The 20,559-nt window shown below is 38.6% G+C and overlaps 3 protein-coding genes across 3 annotated transcripts; 2 read left to right on the top strand and 1 right to left on the bottom strand.

Annotated features, from left to right (window-relative positions):
* The first annotated feature begins 956 nt into the window (after positions 1-956).
* LOC116249819 (very-long-chain (3R)-3-hydroxyacyl-CoA dehydratase PASTICCINO 2A) lies at positions 957-4,369 on the top strand. The gene is made up of 9 exons (XM_031623103.2): positions 957-1,441; positions 2,561-2,672; positions 2,779-2,797; positions 2,878-2,966; positions 3,050-3,103; positions 3,364-3,434; positions 3,514-3,595; positions 3,909-4,005; positions 4,095-4,369. Exons 1-9 carry the CDS (start codon positions 1,371-1,373, stop codon positions 4,163-4,165), a joined length of 666 nt encoding a protein of 221 aa, XP_031478963.1. The 5' UTR covers positions 957-1,370; the 3' UTR covers positions 4,166-4,369.
* Positions 4,370-6,927: 2,558 nt separating this feature from the next.
* Positions 6,928-14,444, bottom strand: LOC116250750 (guanosine nucleotide diphosphate dissociation inhibitor At5g09550-like). Its single transcript, XM_031624667.2, has 13 exons — positions 14,255-14,444; positions 13,072-13,134; positions 12,906-12,989; positions 11,997-12,104; positions 11,718-11,890; positions 11,145-11,256; positions 9,764-9,844; positions 9,622-9,684; positions 9,159-9,260; positions 8,938-9,062; positions 8,115-8,325; positions 7,884-7,958; positions 6,928-7,230 (listed from the first exon to the last, which is right to left on the bottom strand). Exons 1-13 carry the CDS (start codon positions 14,339-14,341, stop codon positions 7,180-7,182), a joined length of 1,335 nt encoding a protein of 444 aa, XP_031480527.1. The 5' UTR covers positions 14,342-14,444; the 3' UTR covers positions 6,928-7,179.
* A 2,102-nt stretch (positions 14,445-16,546) lies between these two features.
* Positions 16,547-19,965, top strand: LOC116249623 (uncharacterized). Its single transcript, XM_031622787.2, has 2 exons — positions 16,547-17,035; positions 19,490-19,965. Exons 1-2 carry the CDS (start codon positions 16,571-16,573, stop codon positions 19,649-19,651), a joined length of 627 nt encoding a protein of 208 aa, XP_031478647.1. The 5' UTR covers positions 16,547-16,570; the 3' UTR covers positions 19,652-19,965.
* Positions 19,966-20,559: the final 594 nt, after the last annotated feature.

Genomic DNA, 20,559 nt, shown 5'->3' with positions numbered 1-20,559 from the left:
TTTTTATCATTACAAGAACACTATTAAAACCTAAAAAATGATATTGCATCAACTTATCCTTAAGATCATATTGGTAATATTGGTAAAGTTAGATTTGAATGAATAAATAAATATCATATTTAAAGGGTCAGATTTCTGTCCCTGACCTATTGGTCTAGTTTTAACCAATCAACTATGTATATATATATATATATACAGCCCACTCTTAGTTCTCAGTCCAATTAAATTTTAAAATATATATTTTAAATAAAAATATATATAAATATAATTAATCATAATATAAATTAATAAAAAATTAATAAACCCTATTATCGGGCCTACTTGGGCCAGCTTGGGGCCGGGCCCAAATCGAGCCAGGTACCGGGTACCCAACGGCAGCCCGACCCTATGTGGTTTTAAGCCAAGTAGCTTTTAGGAAATGTTTGAGTCCACTGTTCAAGACACTTTGTCACGCTCGACACTATCTTCTCTGTATGAAACACGCTAAATCGAAGCACATGCCAGCATTTATTGTGGGTAGGACGCATGTGGATCTAGATCCAGTAGAAATAACCCATGTGATGGCAAGAATCTAGATTGACGTGATACTTCTTTAAAATATGCGACAAGGACCCAGCTTGAACTCATAGCCTAAAGGGAGACATAAACGAATCGGATTTTTGTAAATAAATGTTCAATATTCGAATATGTTTCGCCTGATTTGGTAATGGAATCCAGATCCAATTACTAATCAAATTCGGTTCAGTGTACAATCTCAAGCAGCATCTGAATTTGGACATGGTATCTAATCGAGATCCGATAAAACTCCAAACTTATTAAATGTAAGTATCGGGTTTTTTAATACTTAGATCTGACAAGATCTAAATTCGAGTTTGAATTGACACCAAGTTAAGTGAATACTATATCCAACCCAGATGCGGACGGTTTAGACCCCCTTCAGTTTCTAGTTTTGTCAAGAGGGGGGAAGTGGAACAAAGTGATTCGTGGGGAGGGAGAGACACTATTCGGGAGCTCCTCGGTGATCACGTCAAGGGAGTACTTTGGTTGAGGCCGTTGAGAGTAATTGTGAATCGTGAAGATTAAAGAATGCATCCATTAAGATAGCAGCTGGAGTTTGTTGGTCAGCCCACCTTCCCTCCTCTTAATTTCTGGGCCTCCTCCTCCTTTAAAATCCCCAAGGAGGGGCCTTGTTTGATTGCCACAGTCTTCTACCCTTCTTCCTGTTTCTCCTTCTCTCTTTTTTTTTACACGGGAACAAGCTAGCAAACGAGGAGAAAGAGGAGAAGAACCGCAGGGATTCTTCTTCTTCCTAGTAAATCTGCTTCTTTTTCCTTCGCTTACACTTTTCCGTTCGCCAAGGAGCTCCATTAATGGCGGGCTTAGCTTCGGGCATTCGCCGTCTATATCTTTCCCTCTACAACTGGGCTGTTTTCGCTGGATGGTAAACTCGTCGTCTCTTTCTTATTTATATTATTGTGGCTTTATGTGTTTTTTTTCTTTTCACTTTTTTGCAAGCGGTCGAGTTGCTATGGAGAAGTAGTTATTTTCCCCCACCTTCTTTGGGGTATCCGTTGAGTGTAATTATTTGAGTGTAGCTCGGGTTGGTTTGTTATTGCTGAATCAGTGCTATTCGAGCTAGAGATCTGCCAGTTGTGGATCTGGGTAGCTGATTTTAAGATCGATTTCGATCTTCTCTCTCTTTCCCCTCCCTTTTTCCCCTTATTATCTTGCTTATAATGATCTGCTCAAGAGTCATAACGAAAATATGGAGGCGATGCTGTACATGAAACAATAATAAGATCTGTAAATTCTACGACAATTGGTAACTTTTAGCTAGCTTTTTTTGGGGAAATCTCTCTTTATTTTGGGATCAAGTGATGAGCTGATTTTCTGATGATTCTCATCGGTGCAAACTTAGAACTGTGTAGATTGGTCGTCGATTTTGTACTACATATTTCATCACTTTTAGGACTCGGGGAAGACGATAATGTTTTGGCTAGATTATAAAATATGTTATCATCATAACAATCACACCGTCCAGTACCGCCCACAAATTGGAGAACAGTTAAGGGCAGTGAAGCAGAGGTTGGAATTTTTGTTGCTGTTGACAATGCTGTATGCAATAATGAAAACATTTAGAGTCCAAAACTATAACAAACTTTTTCTTTTCTCCTTATCCTCCTCGAGACAAACTTGTACTTGCTATCCTTCATTCTTAAGGTGGACAGCAGGCATTTGGAACACCCTATTAGGGAGATATGTAAACTGAAAGAGAAACTCTCTTAAGTTCTTTCTCATATAGATATCTGGATCATCTTGCCAGATGTTAGGCACAATGATGTTCTTGCCATATGTCAGGAGCAATGACGTCCTTCATGGTTGCATCAGTGATAGCGGAAGCAAGGTAGAATAGAAGTTGGAAATCGTTAACTTTGTAGTTGTTAATGCCAAGAATCAACCATTAGAATGCTACGCTGATGGATTGCTGTAGATTGCAACATGTAAGTCTGCTGTTTGTGGCCTTCTATTGGTGTTCATAACTAGCAGGGCTTCTCTGCAGGCTTCAAGTTTTATATCTGGCAGTAAGAACTTTGATTGAATCTGGTCATACTGAAGTATACAATGCAGTGGAAAAGCCTCTCCAGCTTGCTCAGACTGCAGCAGTATTGGAAGTATGCAGATGATAGTAATTTTCTCAAGTTTCTTTTCTTAATTTGGTGTACTGAGATACTGATTTTGTTTACCTGTTCTTTTGCAATGGGTTCATCTGTGGGAAAGATTCTCCATGGCCTTGTTGGTAAGAAGATTTTCCTGCTTTGCTTAGGCTAACAATTGTGGAATTGGCAAATGATGAAATACTTCGTTTGCTTCTGTCAGGTTTGGTACGATCTCCAGTTTCAGCAACATTACCTCAGATTGGATCAAGATTGTATGTTACATGGGGCATCCTGTGGAGCTTTCCTGAGGTATGATATGATTGATTTGTATTTTTGCTAGGTATGGCATGTTACGGTTATATTGATTCATGATTACGAGATTCTGTGTGCAGACTAGGACACATGTGCTTGTCAGCAGTCTGGTGATTAGCTGGTCAATTACAGAGGTATGGGCGTTTCAAGTTGTTCCTTTAACTATTTAAATGATAGTGGTTTTTTTTTACTACCTGATAGCAGTATATAGTTTAATATTAACATGGAGTGCCTACAGTTCCATTCAGTTCAGCAGATGCTTAATGACACTTGAAACTGAACTATGAAACTGGAAATTTTTTCCTTCTCTCTCCCCTTTTTGTGTTGAATTATGTTTTTGATGCAAGAGCGTCTTCCAAATTTTACTTGTTTATGAACTTCATTCATGGTGCAGATTATTCGATACTCCTTTTTTGGCATGAAAGAGGCCTTTGGATCTGCACCTTCTGGGTTTTTGTGGCTAAGGTGATCACTTTTCTCCTGAGCTTCTCAAGGGGTGGCCATAGTGGGAATTAATAATAGTCTTGCCAAAATCAAATTGCAGATATAGCACTTTCTTGGTTTTGTATCCAACTGGCATCACCAGCGAAGTTGGACTTATATACATTGCTCTTCCATTCATCAAGGTAAGAGACCATGATACTTGAGTTTTACATTATAAAGTAGTGTTCCATGTCGTTGGGGCAGTTTATGCCTTTAAAGATAGCCCATCGACTTTATTTGTCATTATTATCATCTATATCATGCTGCAATGTTGTGATTGTCACTAACTGACTGGCCATGGTCACTTACATTATATTTAGGAGATGAAATAGTGAAAGGACGAGATATATTTCAAGGGTTAGATCCCTTTTTGAAAGAGCACTATGTGTTTTGATCTATTAATTATATCTTGGAAAATCACTCACTTATCTAAATGTCATCTCTGAACTGTCGCAGGCTTCTGATAAGTATTGTTTAAGGATGCCAAACAAGTGGAACTTCTCATTCGATTATTTCTATGCTTCTCTTTTAGCCCTTGCAATATATGTCCCAGGTAAGCTGAAGTTTCTCTTTGGCAAAGTTTCATTAACAATCAAAGTTTGTAAGTCCTTAATTATCTGGTTGGTGGACATGATTTTACAGGGAGCCCGCACATGTACACATACATGCTTGGCCAAAGAAAGAAGGCCCTCTCCAAGTCCAAAAAGGAATGAGTTCTAGTTGCTCCCCGCTTCTCAACATATTTGTACCTGAATTTATCATTCGTGTGCCCGAGTGTTTCTGACGCATTGTTAGCGCTGCTAGTGTCCATCGGTCTTGTTAACTTTTATTAAAATTTTGGGTTATGCTTGTCAGTTAAATTGCATGCATACTATAAACCCTTATTGAAGTTGGCTAATGTACTTTTTAGCATCTTCTATCTGTCTCTGCGCTGGCCAGTTTTTACCGGAAGCATTGTTCTCTTGCTGCTTAGGGTTCTTTGTTTCTGAAACCGCTATCTTATCACTTGTTGTTTGACCTTCACATGTAGGAGATCTCGTGTCATCAGATAGATGTTCTACGTCAGGAAAATCAGTAAGGGGAGTGAATATTATGCAAATAGTGCACCATTTTATGCATGGCCTGAGCATGAATTATATTTGAGTCTGCAAAAGGCAGAAAGCCAGGTGGAGTACTATCTACCCCAAAAGTTCGGTCTTTATTTAGGGGCCCTTTTCTCCCAACTTTAATTAAATAGATGGATCTCTACGTGCCCAAGAGCCTAGGAAACAATGTATACGTGAGCAACAGTGAGCAATCCTTTGAGGGCCCTGGCCCAACTCAGTATTCTGCAGCCTGGGCTTTCCCATAGCATTGTCCTTCTTAAGTCGCAACCAGAAAAAAGAGAAAAGTGATGTATAAATACGATTCTACAATTCGATAGGATTTCCACTATTTATTCTCAAGTAGCTACAAGACCTAAGTAATACATAAATATTCTTAGATATGCCGATGTGAGATTTACGAAGACACCTCTCATCATTTTCAAATGTCTTCGACATCATAAAGTGCATAAAGGCGCATTCATCTTCTACGCCTTGGTTAAACAGCAAAAATGATCTGATCAATTAGTAATATTCCGCCCATAAAAAATATCAATTTTCAACTGCTTGAGATGAGTGCAGAGTGGACGTAGTACTCCAACATCAAATATGGATCCAACATGCTACACTTGGATCAGTATCTTTAAAGTAAAAAGCTGAGTGTGAGCTGGTTGGATTTGATTGGATCTCGTGTTGGACCTGAGCAGGATTCCCGTCCATAAAATGCTTTGTTTCACACTTGGAAAGCCCCGTTTCTATTTTATTGATTGATATTCATCCGTTGGACCATCTTCTATTTTTATTTAATTAACAAATATTCTAAGATATTCATAAATAGAAATGCGTGCTGTTGCAAGTCATGTATCGGCTAGAACTGCGTCCGTTTTCTGGGCGATACAATGTGCGACGCCTAATACGAGATGACAAGCCTTGCGTCGCATATCAGCAGCTTTCCCGTTGGTAAAATCGACTTAAACTTATATCCCCACTACTTGACACCACACATCCAAGTGAGGAGCAACTACTTGGGGGTTGGTAACTCGATCTTAGTTTATAAATGAATGAAAAACTTGCATAATTCGGCGGTTATGAGTGCAAACTTGCATAATCAGCATAGCTGGTCGGATTGACAGGTGCATTAACAACATGTTGTTAGTTTGATTTCTAAGGGATGCTACTTTCCTACACTGCAATGGTAACAACAGGAGGAACAAAAGCAGAAAATTTTATTTTCAAAATTTGTATAGAGCATACCTTTTAGAATTTTTACATATACCAAGTTAAAAATTTTCAAATATGTGCATATATTTTTTTTCCAAAATGTGAGGGGGGAGGGGGGCATGACCCCTGCAAGCCCAGCCCCCCACTCCCCCTCTCTCTCCACTCCTGGGTGACAAGTGCGGCACTCTAGTTTACAAGTGTGTTTTATGTCCATTTAAGTTTTGCGGCACCTCTAGACCTTGAGAGCATAGAGAAGAGGGAGGGCTTCGGCCTTCTTTGGGTTGCTTCCACTCACCTGAACTTAATTTAAAAGGTAAATCTATTATTGGCATGGCTTGCGGCTTGGTACTAGTAGGTGCTGTTTTGTTGTTTCCTGTCAAAAGACGCACAGAGCTGCTAACGTTCCAATCTCATTGCGTGGACCTGCTTCTTTCTTTTGTAAGAAAGATACGCCTAAGCGGCACATTTAGGCGAGATATGGTCGCAACTCCCGTTTCCCCGTTTCTATTGAAAAGGAAACGCAGAAAACTTGAAAGATAATGGGCTGATATTAGGCCTGCTCCCATTTCCTGTAGCTACTCTGCCCAGCACTGGCCATTCAGCATATTACAGGCAAGCAGAATGCACAGTTCACGTCAGTCACACTCGAAGAATCTTATGAATATCGAACAAGCGTTATGCTTTGTGAACATATATATCACAATTATCACCAGTTTTTTCAAAAACAAAAAAAAGGACATTTTGAGAAAAAAAATCATTAAAATGAAAATATCCCATTTTGAGAAAAAAGTTCTTTTAATACATTTAAAATTTTATGCTTCTTTCAATATTTTTAACAGTCATTTTAGATTTTGATAAATATGCTTGAAGAGAATCAATAAAAAAAATTCATCTGTTCAGAATGTTTTCTATTTCTTTGTACTTTTTTATTTGTTTTCAATTTGTGAGATCTTCTCGAGAAAAGCAAACTACCCGTTTTATACATGAGAACAACATTTCCAGTAGAAACCCGAGCTGGCGAGCAGTGAGCACATGTAACCTGAACAGACTATGGTTGGGGCATAGGGTTGCTGTGTTTCAACCACTGCAATCTTCACGATGACGGTTGAATAATATTTACGTCCAACACTACACTGCTAGAAGCAGCACAGACGCACACATAAACACGCAGGTGCAATCATCTAATTATTATTAGACGGCCATGAAAAAATACAAAATCCGAGAGAAGCAATCGTGTAGGCATCCGTTCAGGAGCCGTCATTCAAAGTTCATTATGGATGTGCTTACTAAGATATAGAAATTATATAATTTCAAGCCAAAAAGATGGATTAAAGTTCCGGAGAAAAACAACTGAAGCTCTAGGACAGCTGTGCCAGTAATAAGCTGATGCGCTGGATGAAGAGGTTCAACAGACGCTTCTAAGCTCACTCTTCAGCAGCACTAGCAGCACTCAGATCCACAGATAGATCAAGCACCTGCAACCATATGAGAATGATCAATGTACTTACGACTTTCAGAGAAAAGAAATACCAACAACCTGTAATATTAGCATTGCAGTATCCGAAGGAATGGCACCATCTTACAGGAAAGGGGAACTAGAGTTTATCTAATAAAAAAACATATTTTGTGGTGCACAGGGCCCCCACCAGTTATTTTTTGACCATGTCAAAATCATCTGCACCACAAGATTAGTAGACAAAAGCATTCAAGAACAAGACTGCTAATTTTCATCTGCAGCTAGCAAAGAGATCACAGAAGTGTTGATTAGCAACATCAGTAAACTGCTTATTTTCCATGCACCTGTTAAAATGCTATAAGCCCCTAACAGGTATGATAAACTAAGCTTGTAGAAGATATAATTTTGTTCCTCAAATCAGACCATACATTGAATTGGAAAAATTGAAAATGATGCAAAAATTGAAATGCATTGCAAGGAGCAACAAGTTGCCCTTATGTGTAAGCATTATGACAGATTATAGTAGACGAACTTTTGTACATTGACGGGCATTTGTCCACAAACAAGTGATGGGTTTAGATTTTGTGCCTGACTGTTTCTCGTAGAGAGCATGAAAAAACTTGAAAACCATAAAGCATGCAGGGCAGCTTTCTAAAAGATTAAAAAGGATACCTTTCCAGTTATCTCAGTGTACATCTTGAGTACATCGTGCATTGTTGACTCAAAGTGTGTTGTTGCATCATAGCTCTGCATAAAGCATCAAATATCGTTTTTGACTTCTAAGAAAACAAGCATAGGTTTCAAAAGAATAAAATTTATTTCCCAACGTGTAGGCAATGGATAGAGCAGGTCTTAAAAACTTAGGTCCAAGTGGATGACTCCCAAAGAAGAAGGATCACTCACAGTGGATATGAAGCAATGATCGCTACCAGAGTCATTAGCAGGTTCATATCTGTCATAAGTATCAAAAAAGGTCTCCTCAACTGGCCCAAGAAGATCAATGCCAGGCTTTAGTTCTGTCTCTGGATTGTCAGTCTCAGCTTCCGTGGAAACAAAAGCAATGTATTTTCCTTTTGGTGCTATGTTGTGAGAGTAGGAGCAACAGAAGAGATACCTGTAACCAACATAAGTTCTACGCATCAATATCAAAGTCATCTTCAGTGATCAGTGAAACAATGAGACTGACACTCTTAAGGGAAGCTTTCCGACTCTACCATGCAACCATTACAGTTTAACTGTAACGCTAAAAAAATTTAGTCCCGTATTGAAAATTGTGAAGGATCTTCAAGGGCTTATAAAGGGGGTTATTGAATAGATGATTGTCCTGGTTCCTAGCCTTTTTAGGATTGGAGCCGAAATAGCTAAGAGGTGGGTTGGGATTCGCCAAACTAGGGGCCCGAACCTAGAAGTGGGTCGGGCTGTTACATTAACCATCTCCTTGGCCCTAGAGTGTGTGATCAGTGTTGACCTTGCACTTGATGAAAATGTTTTTACTGATGGACAATAGAGTTACAAAATCTTCATTGCTTATGGTTAGGCCAGTGATACACAAACTGAACTTGAGAACCCAAAGGTGGAGTATTGCTGAAGTACAGCAATTTTAGCCAAAAATGTAGACAAGCAAGTAAAAAATTTGGACATGCAGCAGAAATAAATATTGCTGAAAACTTATAATGACTGCAACTGGTGTCACAACTCACAAGCACTTCAAAAGTTAAATGCCTACATGTCTGATTTGCGTTCAAGCTGTTTCTGAGGCAGAATAACTTGTACTGAGTGTGAATCATTTGTGTTTGGAATGGGATGATTCATTATACAAATAGCCCGGGCAACCTTCCCAACTTTTTTAACCTGTTAAATTCAAAAAGTGGCAATTAAAAGTCAGCCATGAAAAAAAAAAACAACTTGAAGCAGAAAACTGAGACGTGGATGCTGGAAAATGTGCACCTTGTTTGGTAAATAAGATGGATCGCATACAACTTTCTTGCACTTAGCAGTTTCACCTTCAGATGTCACGCCAAAAGCCTTTCCACTTCCATCAAATTCCACCTGCAAAAGGTACCATATGTTAGTTAGTTTTTGAAAGGCTCATGGTTAGCTAACAAATTTTACCTATTTCACAAACATTCTTATACATAACAAAAGATCTTCGCTAAATATGAAGAGGAAATCAAAATTCCAGAGAAGGAATCAACACAAAATCTGAACAACAAGAAGACATAAGAAATACATCAACACAGCATATACTTTAAAGCGAAAACAAAAAAATGACAAGGACTGTGACATCTCTCCTTATAATTCCTGACAGGGCAAAGTTCAGGGAGTTGGTCCTCTAGGTTCTTATGATTATCAAATGTCAGTTTAAACCAAACTTCAGTGTCTGAACATTAGCGGAAGAAAGATTAAGTACCTTGCACTCAGGCTTGTTCAACATGTAGGTTCCCCCATACACAGCACTTAGACGAGCAAATGCCTACATATCTTGTTAATTTAATATGGCTAAGCATTAAGAGAAGAACTTAAAATTTTGCAAGTTAAGAATTGAGAGAAACCTGGGGAAGCTCTCCCAGTCCATACAGAGGATAAATGTAAGGTGAACCCCCTTGAAAGCGTGCCAAAGATTCTGCATAAAGCTAACAAGAACAAATCCTGAACTTAGTCCTCCATAAGGCTTCTCAAGAATTTACCATCCAAAGCACCAACAAAGAACATTCAATTAATGATGCAAAATAACTTAAGGGAAGTCAGACAAAAAGGGGAAAGAAAAAGGAAGCCTTGCTCATTCAGACTTTTAAACACAAGTAATGAATCTATTATGACATCATTTTATAAACCTATTTTTAATGGAATATTAGACAACATACTCAGTATGAAAATAGTTAAAAAAAAAGGCACATGCTAGTGAACTGCATGGGCATTATAGTGATAAATTTTCAAACATATGCATACTTGGGTCATCATCACAAGTATCAGGGATATTTTGAAAAACACAGTTCATTGCAAAAAATAAGGAAAAAATATTATGAAGATATCTTTTTTTGCAAAAAAGATTAGTGGAAAACTCATATTTCATGGATGCCCAATATAGATATATATACACACATACATAATTACATGCACAGTAAGTCAGATGGATATGGGTATAGGTTTGGGTATGGGTATGGCGAATCAGGTACAGGTACGACGATTTTAGAAAAAATGGGTACAAGGGTACAACAAAATATATATGTAAATGTATACTTTTCAATTTTCATATATAATAATCCACAAAAATACTCAAAATTAAAGAGAAACGAGAGGAAAATAAGGTGGAAGGGAAACAAAAAAAAAAAAAGAACAAACCCAAAATTAAAGAAAAAATTAAGTTTGAAAATATAAATTTTTATGTTTTAAATACAGCCGTACCCAGCCATACCTGTGTACCAACATAGGTACTTGGGCAGATCACACGCACCCATGTGACTTAGCATATGTATATATATATATATATATATATATATATATATACTGCATGAGATTATTAAAAAAAAACTTCTGAGAAAACATCCTTAGGAATTCCCAAAAAATGATGCTTCAATGTGGATAGAGGCCAAACAGATATAGATATTTTTGGTTGTCTCTTTACTAAGACCTTGCTACGGTAAGTTCTAAAATTTGAATAACATTTACAAGTTCCAAGAAGAAGCAGCATTAGTGAATGTTAAGTTAAAGAAGTTTTTGGCAAAACTTACAATACGCAAATGTAGTCTTGTCTACAGGAAATGCAACAAGAACACAAAAGCAGCACAGTGCAGAGCAAGAGACCAAACATGTGCATACAAATAAAAATAGTATGTAGACAACAACAGAAACTGCCTAGATAGCCTAGTCCTAATCCATTATGAGTGAGATCTTCAAATCTCAGTAATGCATGAAAAGTAAAGACATATTCACCTTCATTCTTTTAACAGTATCTAATGCAGGCTGATTTTGGTAGTCATCATCCCTATGAAGTGCCAAAGCATGACCAATAAAGTCAACTGTGTTTTCATCTAATCCAAATTTTCTGCATCAGATGCAAAAAGGAAAACCATGAGAATGAGAAAATTGGTAGAAGAAAATGAAAAGAGTCGCAGAAGCCTTATCCGGGAGCTTCATTCTAATCTTACTTTAAAGCAGACTAACAATGTAAAAAATATTTCTGTACATTGTCAGGAAGACAATTTTTTTATCCTGACATTCTTTAATTCCTCTAGGTACTTCACAATTCACATGTCAGAAGAAGATGAACATTCATCAAAGCTGAACAATTTTCCCTAAGGTTATATGTTATCATCACATACTTGTTTCCTGCATATCATAATAACTCATGGGCCTTTGGAAGAACAAAAGATAGTGCTAACTTTGAATACAATCATCTTGGCGCATGTTATGTACTGTAGTCTCAAATAGGAATTGTGTCCCCAAACGAACTTAAAGTTATTGATCATGAAAACAAAATTTAAAACTCCAAGAACAAGTAGTTACTCAATGAGTTCTTTTGTCGTCACTGTTTTGAGGTCCAATCCATCATGTGTTGTTGGATTGTTCTCTTCATAGTCTTGAACATAAACAAAAAATTTCCTAGCACGGCGCTTTTCAAAGAGTCCCATCAATGGAGATTTCAATGCCTCTACATCTGTAGCCGGCACCTTATATATCTGAGGCACAAACAACAGGTGAATTAACAGAAGAGAGCATACAGCTGGCAAAATCTAGAAGTAGACTCAGCAAAAAGACTGAGGAACTATGTTAGAGATAACATACCTTTCCTTTATTGTACACAAAACTACCATCAACAGCCTTGAAGCTTAGATATTTGGTTACATCAGTGTGGATAAGAGCTCGCACCAAAGCACCATTGGCCATCATAAACTGTAGAGGATAAAAAAGTTTGAAGATCAAATGGAGAGTTAAAGTGGAAGTTCCAATTTGAGTACGCACATCCGCTCATAATGGAAAAGATCTTGAACCAACACAAGTAAGGTGAAAAAGTACCAAGCTAGAAATTCCCTTTCCTTGAAAATGAGCTTATTATATGATAGAGTAAAAAGATATGTCAAATTGATCACGATTATTAAAACAGAACGGATAATTCTAGAAGCCCACCAAAATGACAATTATGCTGGACTTATCAGAATCTTTATTAGAGAGAGAGAAAAAAAGAAAAAAGCTTGCACATGCACATAATCCAGAGAATATAGCACAGCAACCTGAACTATTAGGTCATGCAAGTTTTAAATCCAGCATTTCCATTTCATTTCAAGTGAAGCCAACCTTTAGATAAGCACTTTTTTTTTTTTTGTTAAGGGGGGGGGGGGGAGGAAGGGATGTGGAGGGTGGGTGTTGTGGGCAAGGGGAGGGGAGGGGCAGGATTGTGGGTAGATGGGTGGGGTTAGTTTGTGCTTGTTGAGAAAGGTGGGAAGAATCCCTGGCTGTTAAGGCTGGTGTTTATTCATGATAATAGAACCAAATAATCTATGAATGTAGGAACTGAGAAAAGAGAAGCATAATACTTCAAGCTGATCCGTTTTTCCATGACCAATATAATATGACTAATTCATAACTCTAGACAGAACAACCTCTGCATATCAAAATTATATGCCAAATTACAACTTCAACCATCATTTTTGAAATCCAACTTTCCAATTGCAAAACTGAATGAACCATATTTACCTTGGGGACCATGTCAACATTATACTCCTTGCTAGATCCCAGAGTTTCTGGTGGCTTGTCATTTCCCCTAAACCTCTTCCAGAGCTAATAATAAAGAAAAGAAGAAAAAAGAAACCGTAAACATTCAAGTTACTGGACAACATTTTTTGAATCTTAGGATCATTACTTGAATGAGATTAAGTGACGTTGATTCTCCTCCGTAGTAGTCATTTCTATCCATGTGCAGGACCTATCACAAAGACAAACAATAAGAATGATAAAGAGGTAGCCAAAGCAACAACTAACTATGATTTATGGTAAACTTATGCGTTGCATTACAATTAAACTTGTCTAAGGAATTTTTCACTTGTTCTTTCTTCGGAACACGGGAAAAAATATAATTAAATCGAGTGATTTTCCAACACTTAATTCCAAGCCTCCAATATCTTGTACCTCCCACGCTGCTTAATTTCATAAAAGTGAAAACTCTAGACAGATAGAAACATAGAAAAATTAGCAGAAAGTCTAAATATTTGGTCCGCTACCAGAATACCTATTTAAGCTATTTTCTCAATCAAGAATGGTATCTGACGTCAGTGCTCACCAATCTACAACAGAATGAGTATCATGTCAGCGTCTCAACCGTGTCGCTGTTTTTGCCGAATATACATCTTATTCATTTCATCCTTGAATTTAAAAAACTATTTCCAGCACATTACTAACTGAAAGACCATCGATTTTTTTTAAAATTCGACATAAGTGGTGATTATGATCTAAATGGCGATGGACCCCTGTATTTTCTATTCCAGTATTAGGCAAAGTTTCTGTCGATTTGCTAAGTCCTATGCAACATCACAACACACTTTAAAAGCAAACTAGCCCTCATCAACGCATCAAGGTTTCCTCACAATGCTGGAAACAACAAAAAGACCCTGTTTCATGTACGTTACCGCCGGCATCTCCCGGAAATTCAATCATAAACACTGATAACTATAAAACAACCATATACATTTGACATCCTCGTTAAACCTTCGATGGTTTAGTTGGATCCAAAGAGAAACGAATGGCCAGACGAGATTGAGAACCCAAGGCATGTCGAACGAAAAGAGCAACAATACTGACATTCCTAACCAAGTCATTCACGAATTCTCGCCGGCTTAAGATTATATATCAACCAAAATATCGGAATTCCCTATCCAAAAGGATCGACGTAAAGTTTTGGACGTCACCTCGAGCCCTTTACATTTCAAAGATCAGAAAGAAAACACCCGGTGGTCGCGATCAAACAGCCAAGAAACGAAAAAACAACAGGCAATTCAAAACAGAAAAGAATAAAAATAATAAAGAATGAGGTCGATATCGAAGGCAACCTTCAGACGGTCGACTGACAAAAGACCGCTTAGGATGCATTCCTTGAGGCCCGTCCCCAGCACGATCACGTCGTATTCTTCATCCATGGCGTTCGAAGCCTCTAGTCGAGAGAAAACAGAAAACAACGACCGCCTGCGAGGGAATGACAAGTGAGAAGAACTGATACCGGGATTCAAAGAAGGAACGCCTCCGTTCTTGGCCGTTTTATACTCTCTGAACCGGTCGCCTGCCACCTCTACGTTCGGTTCGGAGCCGGTATTTTCCCGCGAACGTGACTCTCACGTGCGGCATTCCACACGATTGATTGAAGACCGGTTCTTTAGGGGTTTCGGAATTTGGACTTCGATTCCGGGAAACGGATATCGGTTTGCCACTTGTTTTGATCTTCTCGATGATTTTTGCTGAAAAGGATGGCGTGAAAAGGATGGCGTGGTGAAAGGGAGCTGACTGTTGGGCGATCCGTCAGCATTTCGAATCCCACAGGCCTCAATTTCTTCCATGCGAAGCAATGTGCACTCTAAAGAAAGTTAATATCTTCTAAGGGTTTTATGGGTTTTTCCGCGAGCGTTTGGGATCTATTGAATTTTCGTCAAGTTTGTTAAGACATAACCTTGGTGTTTTAAATTGGAGCTGAAAAACTAGCTTTAATTTTCAGCTAAATGTCATGTCCAAGGTGAATCCGTTCAGTGATTATGCAAATTGAAGCATGGGTAGGGGCTTTGGCCTCTTTGTTTTGTTAGACTGCAAGATGAAGTATGAAGGGTGAGGGCTTTGGCCTTTTTGTTTTGTTAGACTGCAGGATGAAGTTATTAAGGGTGAGGGCTTTGGCCTCTTTGTTACTGCAGGATGAAGTATGAAGGGTGGGGGCTTTGGCCTTTTTGTATTGTTAGACTGCAGGATGAAGTATTTCTCTCATCTTCACTTAATCAATTGATCATATAATGTAAGTTGAGGTTTCATATCAAAACACCAAAATCAGACACAATATCTTGAGAGATGGGGGAACTCTGGGGGGTTTGACCTTTTTTATTAGACGGTATGATGAGGTATTCATCTTAGCTGATTATAAAAGTTGAAACATAGTGAAGGTATTATCTTAAAACACCAAAAGCAAGTCTTGGTATCTTCGAGGAAAGAAGAGGAGAGTGGAGACTTTAACTTTTTAGACACTAAGATGAAATACTTCTTCTCTCCTACTCACCCATTTAATCACCTGATTGAACTAAGTAACAAGGAGTATATGGGCATTTTTCAGGTATAAATTGATGCTGGTCATTATTTATCATGACCCTGGTTGGGTTCAGTAGCGGAGCTCTATATAGGCTAGCGTGGCAGTTGCTCACACCAATAACAAATTTTTTATTTATTTTACATATATTTTTTACAATTATTTACTTATTTATATATGTTGTGCCCCTTCAAAAATGAGAACTTTTATAAGAATGCCTCATAGCCAAGCCAAAAAATTCTTGCTCTGCCACTGGTTGGGTTCAACTAATTGTGAACATGGCTAGCTGAGGGTGGTTTTAATATGTGAGTGGCCTTAAAATCGATGCAGTTCAAAGCTTGCTTTTCTTTTATAGGGGTTCAAAAATCGATCGTCTAGCGCGGTACTTGAAGTTGAGCGAGTGCTGCATTTTGATTAGCTCGGAGTCAATTGAACACCGATTTGACAACTTATAATTTGATTTGAGAAATGAAGATCTTCAAATTGCAAACGTTTGTCGTGTAAAAACATGAACATGAGAGGAATCAGTATAAGATGAAGCTTAACTGAAAATTCACTAGCTGTGCTTATGCTGCTCTAGAGACCTGTTGTATAAATGAATAATTTCAATCTGCTCACAAATTCATTGCCATTAGCACTTATAATTTGCTGGTTTATTAGGACTATTGAAACATTGTGTTACCGGAATACATGTTCTTAGAATATATATAATTTAAGATTATTATGTTCTTGTTCCATAAAACATGATGTGATTATTGATATTGTTAATAGATCAAAAATACGAATATTAGACATAGACACATTATCAGAATAAAAACAAGTTATTATTGAAATATATGTTTCCGAAATATGTGTTCATTTGCTTTTCTTTTCTTATCAAACGCCCACAAGACCGTGAACGGTACGGATTGACCGTGCAAATGGGTCGAATCTGATACCGTATCGGACCCGATTTCAACTGCTTCACGACTCGTATTTCGAATGCGAATTAGATTCGGATTCTTTTGAGATGTTTACCCGTATCCGGACATGCCTTGATCTATTTAGAAAAGCCTTGCGCTCTTCTACCGTTGTTCGAGTCGGGACGATGGGCTGGCCCAAGAACCCCACGTTTTGCCTAAAATGGCCCTGGGATTCTCCTGAAATGCCCAAAAAGTCCCCAGGCAACTGCGAATTCGACGTGCCCTGGCTCCTCAAACCCTTCCAGGTACTCGCCGGAAACCTCCCTTCCGACCTCTTCTCCGGCATCAAGCTCCCCCGTGGATGGCCGGTAAATCTTCATGCGCTCTCTAAACCTGGTCGTATACTGCCGGAAGTGACGGCCGCGAACGGCCGGAGGGCGCTGACGGAGGCGGAGCAGTGGGAGGCGGAGCAGAGGGCTTTCGCGGCGGCGCTCGCCAGCGGAAAGGAAGCGACGGTGATCGAGTTCTACTCGCGGAAATGCCGGCTTTGTAACTCCCTTCTGGAGCTCGTCATGGAGGTCGAGGCGAAGAACTCGTCGTGGCTCAGCCTTGTCATGCTAGACGCCGAGAACCCGAAATGGCTCCCCGAGGTAACTCCCCTAATCACAGATCTTCGAGCTACTTTACAACTGCGGGAACTGGGACTTCCTGTTCCCGCGTTTGGATACGGAGGAGTTGCCACTCTTTTTGCAAGATCAGCATCCTACTATTTCTTGAAATTCGATTCTTTGGAATCCAAACACTCAATAATATCGAGTTTTCGTGCTTCTCCTTTGAATTTAAATTACCCATGTTCTGGTTGAGAGGAAGCACCCGGGATTTGAAAATTCTAATGCTTGGCTTCCCGCACTATATGGTTAGGCTTGCTATTCCGTATACATGTGAATGGTACATAAGCTACACATGAGGGTTTTACAAATATTGGGAGTTCCTCTTTGCGTCCTCACAACGTTTTACCTCATGACGGGTTTTAATTGGGGCATTGTTTTGCGTACGGTAGCCTACAACTAGACTGTTTAGACGAACTATAAGCTTCTTAGCTGGTTCATAATGCATAGTGATATAGCAGTTGATATCTTATGATATAGAAGTACCGCTTGGCCATCATTTGTCGGTCATGGATACCTGTTTGACAAGTTTGCTTCACGAGGCTGTAATGTTTCATACTTAGAAGAAGTATGTTGAGAAAAGTGCTACCTTCTAATCACTTCGAGTGTGTCATAAGATGAAATATGGATAATTAAGGAATGATCTGGTTGAGGAGACAGGGTTCCCCTATTTCTCCTTACTGTCTTAAGAAGACGTAAACACCAATTTATACCTGTGCAGATAAAAGATATTTCGTGTGTTGTTCTTGGACGCATGTGTAGTGAAATTTCTTGCTGAAATCTGTACGGGGGAAATTGACGACACAGTTCAGGGTATATTGTGAGATGGGGACTGGTGAGATGTTCAATCTTCAAGTGCTACTTTCTTGTAAGTATTCCTTAGGAAATGATTTCTTGATGCAAAAAAATGGTGCAAGTGTTTTGCCGGCTGCAACTTCCATGATCAAACTGAATAACAAGGGTTTATGAGTGCAGACCATGATTTTCCAAAAGAACCCATATTGCTTGACACTAATATCACGTTGGATCACGATGAAACATAAAAGTTGAATGATATTTAGATTGATCGGGTTTTCTTCAGTGATGAAGAATGGGTGGCATATCTGTTAAGAATTGTTTTGTGTCACCATAGAACGACTTGGACTTTGATCGAGAGCGTGCGCTTGTCTTTTCCCATGATTTTTTAAAATGCATTTTGGGTTCAAAGAGAAGGTGCATTACTATTGCATGTTGATGGATGAGGGCAAGTACTTTTTCAACTATAAAACTGTCATTTCTTGCTAGGCAGTGAGTAGATATTCATGGAGAACTGCGAACCTTCTGTCAGTAATCTCTTATATGCTAGTACCTGAACAGTGTGACGAGAGAATGAAAGGCAAACTAAATTATTTTAGTTTTCTTAATATTGACCTATGTGGAATTTCTTGAAGCAAGCTTTTCTGTGGACGAAACGTTACTATTTGGCAACATTCTCTTGCTTCAAGCACTTGGTCCTTCTTCTAGTTAGTTTGTCACCATCTACCACCTACTACCTATGTTTATGAAGCCAGTGGTTCTTTTCATGGTTCAAAGATGAAAAAAAACTAAAATGAAAAACCTGAAAGTAAATTTTAGCTTTTCTAAAACAATTTGCAGGACAATGTTAAAGGTGATTGATATGGTAAGATTTGTGTTGTTTTGAGTAGCTTCAACATTCCGACTCTTAATTCAAAGCAACAATTTTTTTGCTTAATGCCCTGCTATGAAATTGCTATTTTTTGTCATTCTAATAGCTAATTTGGCTCAGTTTGAGAAACATTCTCCAAAGTCTATCTTCTAGGAGTATGATGTAGAGATATTTAGAATTAGAAAAGAAGCTACAAGGAGACAAAGGTTTGGACTTCTTAGTTAAATTTCATGGGCTCTTCAATTAGTTACTTGTGGACCTGCTTATTTCTTTCTGTTCAATTGCATCAGGAAAGAGCATTGTCATGGAAGTTAAGCAACACCCTGAAGCATTGTGTCCTTTAGCTGCACTGGAGGAAATTATATTTGGTCTATTATCAATGATTAACAAACTGAAAACTCTACTTCGTCAAAATTTTCAAAGCATTAATGGATTATATAAATGCCTAGTGATCAATACAGACCGAAGCACTTGATTTAGCCTGCAGAAGGAACTCGTGCATTACTATATTGTTTAAATAAACAAGATGGAAGTGGACATATGTGATGAATTGGCAGGACATATCCGGGGGTATGCACTGACAAGGTCTCAGAGCACAAAGATCCTTTGTTTTTGCAGATTCTTGTTCTCTTTTGCCTGGGCATCTGTTACTCGTTGATTATAAACGTTATGTGCAACATAAAAAAGTCGTATGGTATATTTATATTTTACATTTATAATCCGTCTTTTGGTGCAAATACTAACAATGGGGGCTTTTTTGATATATGCAGCTGATGCATTATGATATCAATTATGTTCCTTGCTTCGTGCTTCTTGATAAATATGGGAAGGCACTAGCGAAGACTGGTGTTCCTCACAGTCGATTACATGTCATTACTGGTCTCCATCGTCTTCTTCAAATGAAGCAGCCATCCACAAAGATGGGGAAGTAGCCCATAGTTTGATTTGAAGACAAAGACTATCTTTTGTAAGTAAACCTGGCTTATGCCTGGCATAATGGCATTGGTTCGTGGAAGATTGTAAGGAAACCTGGCTTATTATACGTCCGTACATGGTGCCACTAGCCCTGGGGATTAAAGAAGAGTTTTTTGTCTCAGACGTCCTTGTGCACTCCAAATTATTTGGTCTTTCGAACAGGTTTGGAACTGTACCCTTGTGTCAGGTTTGGAACTGTACCCTTGTGTACATTTACTCAAGGTCCCATGATGGGATATTGAAAGTAAATTTTTATTGAATGTTATTGTGTTGTCCGTTGTTATAGCTACTCCTTGCTTATGACTGATTTATTTGAGCCAAGGTCTTCTCATGGACAAGTATGGGTTTCACTGAGCCAGGTTTAATAAACGTCTGACGTTTAGGTGCTCGTTGTCCACGGTGACCTGGCTGAAGCAGGAATAGGCTTTTAGTTCATATGCAGAAACTAGGCCAAACGCAATCTTCAATTAACTGAAAATAAATTTCTTATTGCAAATGAAACTCAAGTCGGGTTGGGTCCGTAAATGAAAAAGACTAAACCTAATTCAGGATCCTATGTTACTTATATCTCGTGGGCCCGACTTGATTAGCTAAGTGTGCTCAAACTAAGGTTGAGCAAATCACTACCACAGGGTCTTAGTCCAATTGTCCAGCGAGATAGATGAAACTTTGGCAACTTAAGAGTGGTTCACTTTGAATAGTTTCACAATGCTGTCAGCATAAAAACTCTGCGTAGGGAAATCGCCCAGGGAATATTCTCCCACTGTCCCACATATGGTAATGCCCATGACTCGCAAAATCACGACAGATTTTGCCTCAGGCAAGCATGACACCAGAATCAAAGAATCAGGTGGCAAGCACAACA

This window comes from Nymphaea colorata, chromosome 3, assembly GCF_008831285.2.
Source record: "Nymphaea colorata isolate Beijing-Zhang1983 chromosome 3, ASM883128v2, whole genome shotgun sequence".
Lineage (NCBI taxonomy): Eukaryota > Viridiplantae > Streptophyta > Magnoliopsida > Nymphaeales > Nymphaeaceae > Nymphaea > Nymphaea colorata.
This window is presented reverse-complemented; position numbering and strand designations above follow the sequence as displayed.